General features: G+C 45.9%; 1 protein-coding gene across 1 annotated transcript in view; it reads right to left on the bottom strand.

Moving 5' to 3' along the window:
- The window catches only part of LOC144170106 (ras-specific guanine nucleotide-releasing factor 2-like), a 333796-nt gene that overhangs the window by 79227 nt on the left and 242490 nt on the right, over positions 1-12079 (bottom strand). The window contains exons 4-5 of the mRNA XM_077699677.1: positions 8158-8241; positions 2326-2429 (exon numbers count right to left, since the gene is read on the bottom strand). Of these exons, the coding sequence (XP_077555803.1) occupies positions 2326-2429; positions 8158-8241 (188 nt within the window). The remainder of the gene's footprint in view (positions 1-2325; positions 2430-8157; positions 8242-12079) is intronic.

The following is a 12079-nucleotide window of genomic DNA, read 5'->3' as shown; positions in this document are numbered from 1 at the left end:
GCAATCATCCCTCAGCGGTTCGCACCCTTCAGGGGCTTCATTTTGTCACGGCCGGACTCGACTCCCTTTCCGCAGCGCGGAAAAAGAGTCGAGTCCGGCCGTGGTTTTGTGTAAACACCCTTGCGTAGGGAAGACATTGAGTCGTGAATGCTTCTACTAGTGGCACTTTCAAAGGATATGCAGCTTTGTTCGCAGGCGACGTACCAGGCATATATAGGCAGACCGGCGACGGCCGGAAAAATTTCGGGGGGGGCTGAAGCCCGGTCAGCCCCCCCCTGGCTACGCCACTCTTACCATAACACTACCAGTCTGCTGTAATGTTTTATTTTGCCTTGCCCGAACCCTCATTTATGTTAAAGATGTTTGTGTCATAATCTGTAGGCGAACCACCACGGGGAGGCACCTTGAAGGAGTAGTGATAAAAGCGAGCGTTATGAATCGTGTGCAATTGGCGTTAGGCTAGCGTTTTCGCACCTGCCGTCTCACAGTAGCCATTTTGTATGTAACTCCCCAGCAGCTATATAATGGTCAGCCAAAGTTACCCAACTCCAAAACTTCGACTTTTTAAAGGCGGAAGCATGCTTGCGGGAGCCGTCGTGGTTTTATCAACACACAAAAAAGCGCGTGCTCGGTGATGGGTTGTTAATTTACTCGGCTGTGCGGTCGGCCTCGGGCGTGACGTGGGCTCGGCGAACTCAACACGAGCCGAACAAAACTGAGACCGAAGGTCCCAGCTGCCGGCGGGTATTCTGTTCAGCAGGGGTCGTCAGCTGCTGCACTCCCTAGTACAAAGGCGCAACGAGAGTGAGGGGGAGTTAAAGAGGGGCGGGAAGAAGGGATGACTTCTCCCCATCCTCCTCCTCCTCCTCCTCCTCCTCACGCTGTTGCACAGCCGAGTGGTAGCGCTGTTGTTGAAGCACGCGTGCTCGCGGGCTCTCTTTGAAAGCCGTGCGTCATGTGACTCGGCATAAGCGGCCGGCGGTTCGGGCTGGTTTTCGATGCGGCCTAATTGGCTGCAGGCTTGATTCCCGCTAAGCCCATTAGCACGCGCGCGGATAATCGAATGACCGCTCGGGCGGCCGTTCCTCCATAATTAACGCCGCCGCTGCCCTACTCGTCGCCGACACCCCTCCGTCCCGACCGCTCTGCCATACTACATCTCGAACCCCCTCCCCACCCTCTCCCGATCCTAGTCGGTTGCCATAGCGAAGGGAACTTCCATTTTCTCTGTACTCCGGCTTTTGTCGCGTTTTTTTGTTTGTTTTCTTACTTGTTTGTTCCTGAGGAAGAGAGATGATCAGCTTAAATTAATGCGATCTGCCAGGAAAAGAGACCGGTGGCAGCTTAAGGCTTACTTTGTTTTTGTTTTTTTTTTGCTCGCATATTTTGAACGCAATGTCGGGGTGCTGATCGCAGCCACAGCTCTATTTTCGGCGGTCGTTGACTGCGTCAGAAGCAACTCCTCAAAACTGTGCGGCTCAGCGATCGAGAAACTTCTCGATTTCAGGCTTTGCGGTCAGCGGAATTGACTAATACCGCCATGGAGGAATTGAACTTGGTGCAAACGTTTTCGAAATTAAATTCACTGCTCTAACTTGCCATTTTCATTACGTGATGTTTTGTGACCAAAAACACAACCTGGTGAACACGGACAGCCGAGTAACTAGAGGCAGCACGTCGGCGCAGCTGGTTATTGTCTGTTCCAGATTGTCTGTTCCAGATTGTTCCAGAGTATTGTCTGTGACACGGCACCGATCAAGCCCTTTTTGGTCGCCACGCAACGAATGTGCTGATGCACGCACTTGAAGAGCTTCGTCGCGATTCGGCTGACTCGTATGCCGGTCGTCTTCTCTGCCGAATGAAGGCAGCTGCTTTCCGAATAGGGGGTATTCTTAGATTGGTTCTGCACTAAACAAAAAAAAAATAGTAATGAACTAATTTAAAGAGAAAAATATAACATGGTTACATACATAGCCACTTAGAATTGTTATCCTTAAAACTGCCGACGACATAGTAATGTTTGTTGAATGAAGTATTCGCCGTGTCTAGTGAAGCAGTTGACGGCCCCCAGAGGCCAATGTTACCTTCAAATTGCGAAGGCGTGAAGGAGGCCATGTGAGAAGATTTAGAATGATAAAAAAAAAAAAAAAACGCCTGCTGCACCTTAATGAAGTTCGCACACGAGCACCAGACGCGAACTATGAAGCAGGCACGAGATGTTGCGTTTCTTTGCTCCTTTCTTTTTGTTGTTCGCTGTTTTTTTTTCTTCGTCGGTGATCGTCAAGATGCAGTTAGCGTGGCTTCGATATATTTGCTGTTCCTCACCTGTTCCGTTTACGCATGTTCTCGGCGTGGGGTGAACTGATGTACTCGGCGACTATCTGCTTCCAACGACGGCGGCACAGCCAGCCACGAAAAAAGCTCTGCACCTGTGGAAAGAAATAAACAGCAATATGTAAATGCTTCAAGATAGATTTGCATACAGCGTGCGAGATGTAGAGGGGGAGCTAGATGCATGATCCCGGTCATCTGCACCATCTTCCAGATTATGAAATGGCTTTTGTGGTGTCAACGTGCACAAGCTCCAAAGCGGGTGCGGCTATGACCGAAACTTTATACGCACATGCACGAAGTTGAAAGTTCAACTCGGCGCATCCGTTATGTATACACCATTTTATTTCCATTACTTCTACAACCCTATCCGAGTTGAAATTTTGTCGTGTTGCACACGCCAAAGGCTCTGGATCGACGAAAGACACAATCGGCGAGGAAGTAAGTCAACGCGTGCCCTGTAGCTACTGTCAGTGATAGGAACAACGAAGACTTTCGGCAAGCCCCACTGACTGGGTCAACTGGGTGAAATTCGTTCGGCTGGAGTAGGCGTTTCCCATTTTAAAATCCTCAGATAGGGACTTTCAGTTGACTTTCAAACCCAGGCATTAAGCACGTAACATCAGACAAGGTATCTTTTGTGGTTCATAACGTTTTCGCGGCACATTTTTGTCAGCTCTCTTACAGAGAAGCTCTGTATAGTTCGCGTCCGTCCGTCTTCGCGTCACACGTCGACACCAAAAAAATCTGCGTCTCTAGTTCCTCGCGAATGCTCTGTAGCTCTCAATTTAATGTAGGTATCTTGGAAAGAAATCACACGGAAATTGGCCGCTAAGACGACTCCATCGCTGCGCCGAGCTTCATTGACTTGTCGTAAGTAGTTCATAGTAAAATTGTTAACGCTACGTAATTTCCGTCTGCTGTCAATACGTGCCGTCTACGGAGGAAGTATGGGTACAGAAAACGGCTATAACTCTTGTATTATCGTAACTATCCAGAAAAAATACGTGGCAGTTAGCCGCTGAGACTACTGCAACACTACACCGAGTTTTTTATATTTTATATTTATGTAGCTCAGAATAAAGTTAAAAATATTGTAGAGTTCCCGTCAGCTCTCAATGTATGGTTTTTTAAGGGTGATACGGACCGCCCCCTGTTTGTCAGCTAGAATTAAACTCTAGTGCTTCGATGTTTCAGTCAGCTAGTTAACTAGGAAGTGTGCTCTATCACAAATTACAAACAAACGTGTTTTGTTTCGTGCACTTCTTGGACAATATACGGACATCCATCTATTGAGGTAACACGCCACAGCTTCGCTGCTCTTTCTTTGCAGAGTGGAAAAGGCTCATGAATTTTTTTAGCTTTGGACTAGCATGGTTATTATTGCTTGCGGCATCTTCACCTGAACTGGTTATCATTCACGAGTCTGAAAAAGCTGCTGCGCTGTTGTGTAAGGTAACTACGAATTGGAAGATGTGAATCCTGCCACTGACAATATTACATTGCTCTGGTGTAATTTATCAACGGTTTACGGTTTCCGGGGAGCAGATTAAGGCTTTAATTGCTGCGCGGCACCCTGGCACTAGAATTTCATAACGTGGACAGTGTCGGCGGTAAAGTGCATGCCCAGTAGTGAAAGCTTTTCAATGGGTAGGTAGCGTCATTCCGAAGTGTAGGCTCCGGCCGCTTCACCAAAATCTGTGTCGCGTTATGCCAACAAACTCAAATTACTGTCCTTTAGAGCCTGTTTTCATTATAAATGACCTACAACTGCATAGTTAGACCAAACAAAAATGTGTCTAATGTATCAGTAATGACCGCAACCAATTAGCTTAAAAGAGCACTGACACGAAAATTTTGTTACACTTTTATTGCTTTTATCGATGCTTAACGGCCTGGCGAACCTGAAACAGCACTTCGAATACTTCAGCGCGCGATAGTTAATTACATTGAACGGCCTGAAAATCGTTTGTTTCAAATTCCCGCGCTTTCATCCCGAACGGCGCATATGACAGACTCCCTGCCTGACCTCACCGCTTTGTGCGGACGTCACCGGCGCCCGCTTGAGAGGGTGTTGCGCCCGCTCGCCGCTCGTGGGGCCGCGCGCATGAAGTGACGTCACGAGCTTTTGACGAGCGCTGCCGCGTCACTTCTTTTGGCTCTCCCTGGATGATGTCATGCTGATGTCCATTTGCTGAGTGCCGCTCCGCGCGCTGCTCCGTCGGCGCGATAAATGAGATCCAATTAAACTATGTTCTTCGCGTCGCAGGCCGCTCATATTTCACCCAGGGTATTCTGTTGAGTGAAAGAAGCGAACTGTGCAATAATATTAACGCCGAAAATTGGTGTCAGTGCTCCTTTAAGTTAAGAGTCCTTCCTACATCGTAATACCCGACGCAGCGGGCAATCTTCCGCCTTCCATCTGAAGCTTATGGCTTTCGATAGCACCGAAATTTGTTTCATTCCTAATGGCGCCTTCAAATAACGATTGAGCAAAGCATTGTAGCCAAGTAGCTTTGTTTTCCCCTGCAAACAAAATACAACGTTCTACTAAAGTAAGTCCTAACGCGGGTTTCAAAAAGGTTGTCGAGAAGAGAAAGTGTGTCTTTTGAGGGAAAAATGCCGTGTATCCGCTCCTTTCGTTGCAAATGTCGACGAAAGACGATTGTGAACTCGCGCCCCTGGCAAGTAAATGCATCACTTCTCTTTCCCGCTCACCTCTCATGCTGTTCCTCTCCCGTCTCGTTCCTTCCGAGATAACACGCTAGAAGTTTGCTCACGTAAATTTAAATTTACCGCGTTCTACTGCTCTAAATAGGGTGCCCCGATGTCACCACTGCCGCACGGCAGTGACGCGCGTGAATCGAGGCACCATACAACAACGTGTATAGAACCACGTCTCCCAACTCCACGAGCGTTCCAAGCGGAACGTGGAACCTATCTAGTGGAACCTTTCGTTACTGCTGCCGTTTGATTTTTCAAATGCCGCCAAGTAGCACGGGAAACAGCAGGCGACGGTTTTCTGCAGTTGATGTATTATTTCATTTGCTATCGCGAAAACGAAGCATCCGTGAATTTTTAATAAAGGAACACTGCAAGTATTCCTAATGTATTGATTTTCTGCCTTATATTTGCTTAATGTCTTGTTATTGTTCAACAATGTTGACAAGTATGAACATTGACACCGGACTTAGACGTTTAGGTTTAGCTGTGGGTATATAAGGCTATTGCGCAGTTTGTTTCACTTTGGCCGGGTGGCTGAATCGAGTCAGGCAGACAGACAGACAGCCCAAAATTTCTGCGTTTAAGTAGCCCAAGAAAGGCTATCGCCTTTAATAAGTCGAATGCCTACACGCAGCGCGTTCATTTAATTAGACATTCAGCTTTGCTCGACTTGGGCTGGAGGGGCGGCTCCTGAGCGCAGATAAGGTCGAGCCGGACCTGGCTATGCCGGCCCGCTGGGCGCCTCCTAGTCATGCAGCATGCACACACGGCACCCCGTGTGTGTAAGCGCGCGGCCTCTAACGCGATTATCCGCGCTGCTGATTGAGTGGATTAGAGGGAATTGAATTTCGAATCACGCGGCCATGGCTCTGCAGGGCGGCCGATGTCTGTCCGATTGCTCTACCGGAGTTAATATTGAAAAGCGCTCCAATTGCACGGATCAAGTGAATGCGAAATCATGCGCACAGGCGAGGCCAAATAGAGAGCGCAGCAACCTTGACTCCGGAGTCGCTCCTTATAAAGACCCGGGTCCACTCCAAAGAAGGAAGTTCGTAGCGTTGCTAGGCATCCTTTATGTTTAATGTTATCATTAAGTTTGTGAAAGGCGCCGTTCTTGTCTTTCTCAAGCGTGTGTTTTGTTTCTACTTAGCTTTTGTTTAATATAATTTGCTGCTGTCCTTTATTTTTTGTAACTATTAGCCGTGGGCTTTTCGAAGTTTAAAGCAGCATCATTACTCATCAATGAAAGATAACACGTTCTTTCGGCGCCGATGTAGCAAAGTAGTCATACTATTATTACCGACAGAGAAAGGACGCGAGAAATGAATGTGTTCGAGAGTTGTTTGAAAAGAATGATAAAAATGAAAGTTGAACCCCTTCGTAACCAATTTGTTTGACGTCGTCAAAAAATTAGGAATTGTCATGCGAAGGGAAGTACGCAGGACAGGGAAGTACGAGAAGTACGGAAGTACGATTGCATCTTCAATAGACCATAAGCTTCTCTTTCGCCCAGCCAGATTTTCGAATTTCAGAGCAGGACGAAATCGAACTGGGTCAAAAACCGGCAATACGGGGGTGAAGACGAGGTTGAAAACTAAATTACTGCAATTTCGCAATTGCGACTGTCGATTTGCAGGGTGGTGCGTTGTCTTGGTCATAGAGCATTTTCTTGGGCGCCAGTCTGGACCACGCTCTTTTTGTTCTTTTTTTGAACACTTCAGACAAATCTCAAAATACTAGCCTATGATTGTTGGACCCTTCCCCAAACGGTCGATAAGAATGATTTCTCGCCTGTCCACACACGCATACAAACACCCACAAACAGCGTCCATCACCTTTCAAGCCGACAAAAGGCTTCACTTTCTGTGGCACTGTTCACTGGTATTGATTAGAGTAGAGTACGGAGTCTTATAGCACAAGGGTGAACTTGCATTTTTCGGAGGCAGCTGTGTTCACACGTGCTGCCAGACTGCATTTCAGAAGGTTTACCGTTATTTTTTAACATCAAGTTAGTATGTATAGTTTAATCAGCAATCGTTCATTTTTTTGGCGGGCATTCGTTGGACCGCTGCTATCCATAAGCCTTAAAGCATTTTGGGCCGGAACTATTTGTTGGGAAACTGCTGTACAGTGCGTCTCATTCATAGCGGAATCGTCTTCATAGCGCTTTATGTTCATCCAATCGGGTGAAGTTGAGTTGATCTGGTCAGCTGAAACAAGCTGGTTTTCGGTGCTTTTTATGCTTTGTTTCTGTTGTGTGGGAAGAATATTTTTATCTTTTGTTTTTATACTGCTTTAATCTAGAATTTTATCAAAGCCATTTTTTAAAATCTGGTCTTTAAATATTTTCGTTATCACCAACCCGACGCGAATTTTTCAGTAAAAGTACGGTATAATTTTCTTTCTTGTATTTCTGCCCCGCCTTAGTTCTGTCCACACAGGAAGCGCACGGCTCCCTGTGTGCTTCGGAATATTGGCATATATGAACCATGCCATCAGCGGTAGTAGTCCACAAAAGTATTTCCTATACTATATATACGTCGTCTTCAGGCTTGATGAGAGGCACACAAATGGCACTAGCGGTTTATCAGACCAGAAAAAAAAAACTTGTAGCTCGAGAAGTGTGGATAAAAATACGATCCGAACATCCCAGAAACCTAAGCTGCTATCCAAGGAATGCTACGCATTAAACTTTTCAGCGTTCACGTTCACGCTACTTGTCCAATGCTTAAGCAAGCGTAGTTTCCCACTGACTCGGTTAGCTGAGTCAGTGCATTCTGTGGCCTTAACAGTAGTTCCTTTATAGTAGTTAATAGTAGTTCTTAATAGTTGTTCAATACATTCTGGGTCCTTAATTGCTTCACACAACAAAACAAACTACATACACCATCTACAGCTACTGAATGATACTGGTTGGCCATGACAGAAGGCAACTGGTACTGACGTTAAAAAATTAACCGCAATAAAGCGACGCTAATATACCGACGTGAATAAACCTGGTGTTGACCAAGTTAAGCTTCGCACGTAAAGAATAAAAAAAAAAGACAAGACGCTGAAAGACAATGAGAGATACAAGGCGAGAGAAAAAGCCAGGCCACTCACTTTTTTGATCTTCTTGATTTCCTCGCTGTCTTCGTCCTCGCTTCGATGTGGCGTGAGCCTCCACTCTTTCTTGAGCGCACACAGCTGCCCGGCATGTGCGAAGAAAAACGAAGCGAAGGTCAGCGCATCAGTGCAGTGCGAGACAGCACGACACGTGCGGCAGCTGCTGGCACAACAACGTTTGCCTGCATGAAATGCTAGCGCGTCATCTCCCCAATGGGCATGGAAACGGTATCTTCGCACTTTTAGCTCGTGGCATGAGACATCAGGCAGAAGGCCAAGGAATGGCATATTGAGAGGAAACGAATATGCAAAGTAAGCAGCTACTATAGTGCCACCAAGCGTGCTCTGCACGGGTCTAAAATGTGGTTCGCATCATGGCCTCGTAGACCAAGAATGATTATTTTCTTTTCTTTCTTTTTACGTAGATATGGCTAATGCTACTTTTGGCATTGAAAAAAAAAGAACACGGAGCTTTACATTTATGAACGAAGCACGAACAACTTACCTCATTCGTTCCACAAAATTTTAAATCCCGACTTCGCGAATGACGTTTTTTTTTTAAATCCCTGCTCCCAGACATAGATTATGAAGAGACGCAGAAACACTATTACTCTAGCTTGTTCAGTAATATATACAAAATATGCCATTGATTGCTTTTGTATCAATCTTAAGAATGGGAAGTCAGACTGACGTTCCGAAGTAATCGGAAGTCTGACGTTCCGAAGTAATCGGAAGTTTTGGTAAGCATCGGAGCTGTGTGCAGAGCGAAACTTTGGGTATTTATGTTAGCTGTGGTATAATGGTGTACATTAAGGGCAAACTGCAAAAGATGACTGTATTACGTTTTCAGGGCATACAAAAACGATTAAAAAACTAATATTGAGTTACAATTTTGTTATTTCAGAATTTTAAGCCGTAGCAGCCCATATTATATATGCTGTGTCTCATCTATGTTAGTTATTGTTTCTAAGAAATTTTTTGGCTTGGGGAAGGGGTTAAAAAGGTTCCGAAACACCAGTACTCCACACTGTAGTGTACGCAAGGTCCCGCGCAGCACCGGCGGAGCAATCAACTCTCACAAGATTTTTGCGATCAGTATTAAAGCAGCTCACAGATGTTATAATATATCATACTTCTGTCTTCTTCTATTCTTCTCTCCTGACCATTTTGTAATGTTGCGTAATGTCGGGTTCGGTGCGGGGACAAGACTGAACGCGTGCATGTCAGTGAATTAAACGGTCGGTGTGCGTGCTCCCTGCCCCTTACTGACAATAAGCCGCGACATCTGCTGCGCGCACGTTGAAGTGCTCCGCGTAAAAATCACAGATTTATATACTGACGTCATAATTATTCATGGAGGGGGCTAAACCCAGAGCTCTCATATCGCGGATTTATTATGTAAGCATCGGTAATGAGGTGTGGTCCACAGAAGTACATGATATGCGATGGTAAACTTTGACAGGCTTTTCTTAGGATTTGTTCGGAAGGTGTTCGGAATGCCTTTTTCTGCAGTGGCGGGCGACCTCCCCGAACCACAAACAAATGGCAATTGTTGCATGTCAGCCTGTAAAGCATGCTACTCCTCGTGCACGGTTTACTGAAGGAGAAGCAAATCACAACGTGGAATGGGCTGGTGTAGCTCGCTTGGTGCGGCCGAAATAATTGTCAGGACGATAGCTTTTTTTGAGCTACCTAAACACAACAGTGTTAGTCCGCCCTCCCACTCTCCCACCCACCTTCCCGTTCGCCCGCCCATCCGCCAGATCGATTGCCTGCATCTCCGTCCGTCCGTCCGTCCGTCCGTCCGTCCGTCCGTCCGTGCGTCCGTCCGTCTGTCTGTCTGTCTGTCTGTCTGTCTGTCTGTCTGTCTGTCTGTCTGTCTGTCTGTCTGTCTGTCTGTGCGTGCGTGCGTGCGTGCGTGGGAAAGTGGGTAGGTGAATAGCACGCGTACCTGCGCAGGTCTTTTGTTGTGCATTAAAATGATTTAGTGCTAAATTTGAGTGAATAGTCCCTCGTAAACGCACTGACCAATGCGCCGCTTTTCTTGTCGCAGCTGCTGCAATGAGGTGAACAAAAAGTGATGTAGCAAAGGGGAGGGGTGGTTCTGCACAGAAGGCGGGCATGGTTATGTTCAGTGCGCAAGTTTCACGTCCGCTGTATTGATCGCTAGTTTCCGGTAGGTTTTCTTCGATGGATTTTTAGTGTAGGCCATTGCCATTACAGCGACAACGTTATAGAAAACGTTGCTAGAGCGATGCTAGGGCACGCACTGTGCAACTAGCAAACGTTGATTGTTCGTTGCGGGTACTGGCTTAGCGCACAGAAGCTTTGCACCATGTCTTACTAGTTAGTCATTCGTAGTTTGCCGGTCACGGCAGGCACTTTGCCCGTATTACCGTTGACAACCAGACATTATCGCTTCTGGGCAAAGTTCGCAGCTGAGTTCGCAACGATAAGAGATTTTTTAACCCGAAAGTGCTTTATTCCCGGATACACAAAGATTTACCTGACGTCGTATTCGTCACGGAAAAGACGCCAATACAACGAAGCAAGCGGCCTGTAAAGGGTGCACCCCTGCACACAGCGTCTTCTTGCGGGAAAGAACCTTTTGTGCTAAAGAGTACGTCATTCTTTGGGTTGTTCGTTTTCGGCTTTTATATTTTAACACGAAAGTGTTTTATGCCGGAATACACCAATATTTCACTGCAGCCATATCCGTCACGGAAATGACTCCAGTACACCTTTGCCGAAGCGACCCGCCAGCAGGACGTCGCTCGCCAAGCACACCCACAAGACAGCTGCCGACCCGCAAATTATGCTCATTTGGCTGCAGATTTCGCTGCACATTTCACTTTCGTGTTTTACCGATTCCCATGACAGCGAAATCAACCACAGTTTTTTTTTCGCTTTTTGGTAAACACGGAAGGCGTTGTCCTCCCAGTGATCCTGAATAGCATAATAACGACTGCTTCCCCATTGTATTACTGCATGCGTTTCTTTTTGAGCGGAAAACGCTACAAGATAAACTTCTCTTATGCTGTAAAACGCCGCATACTAAACAGTATAATGACAAGGAAGATAAACTCCTACTTCACCAAAGAACACAGAAAGAGCTGTTTGATGAAGAAAAATATTTTCATTGGAGTACCGCATCCCACTCTGTGTTCAAGTTTGCCATGCAGGAAAAAAAACTGCACAAAGTAGTTTCTTTCAGATAATGATGAAAGAGGCGCGCAAATTTGTTTTTGCTTCTGTATAGCCGCGAAGATCATCAACTGATTAAAGCTTAATTGTCTGAGCGTCCGTTAGAAATTAAACGCTCCCATCTATCCACGATAAGATAAACAGTCTTTCCCGCTTTTAAACTTCGCTTGCGCTGGGAAGAACAATTAACAAGAAAACAGTAGCCCGTGGAAAGGTCGAACAAATTTAAAATGAGCTGGAGGCGCGTGTTAAAAAAAACATCCGTTTTTAAAGGCATCGCTATCCAGCCGCGTGCTTTTATTTTACTCGACAAGTAAGGACATTTTAAAAGCTATTTGATGGCCAATCACTAGGCTTTCTTTTAGACGGTGCGTCATGGTCAGCACTGTTCTTTTAATTCTGCGGAAATAATATTTTTTAATTTACAAAACTGTGAATATGCCTTCAAGGCTTCTAAAAGAGCTTGTGCTGGGCAGGTTAGGGGTGAGCAAAATGTGCTATAGATTATCACTCTTATCGCAATTTACATAATAAGATGCGCAATAGATTGCCTTCTCAGTGGCATTAGGGTATTTTTTGTTTGATGCTGTGAATGACAAGATATATAAGCATGTCTTATTCGGGCACAAGAAATATAGCTCAAATATTACGAATTGTGGTCGGGTGCAGACGAGTAAATATTTAAAACTTTGGTGAAAAAAAAGAAGTTTATGGC

The sequence above is a fragment of the Haemaphysalis longicornis genome, unplaced genomic scaffold (genome assembly GCF_048455015.1).
Source record: "Haemaphysalis longicornis isolate Haplotype H1 unplaced genomic scaffold, Haemaphysalis longicornis Haplotype H1 scaffold_2, whole genome shotgun sequence".
Classification (NCBI taxonomy): Eukaryota; Metazoa; Arthropoda; class Arachnida; order Ixodida; family Ixodidae; genus Haemaphysalis; species Haemaphysalis longicornis.
The sequence above is the reverse complement of the archived record's forward strand: the minus strand, read 5'-3'. Positions and strand labels throughout refer to the sequence as shown.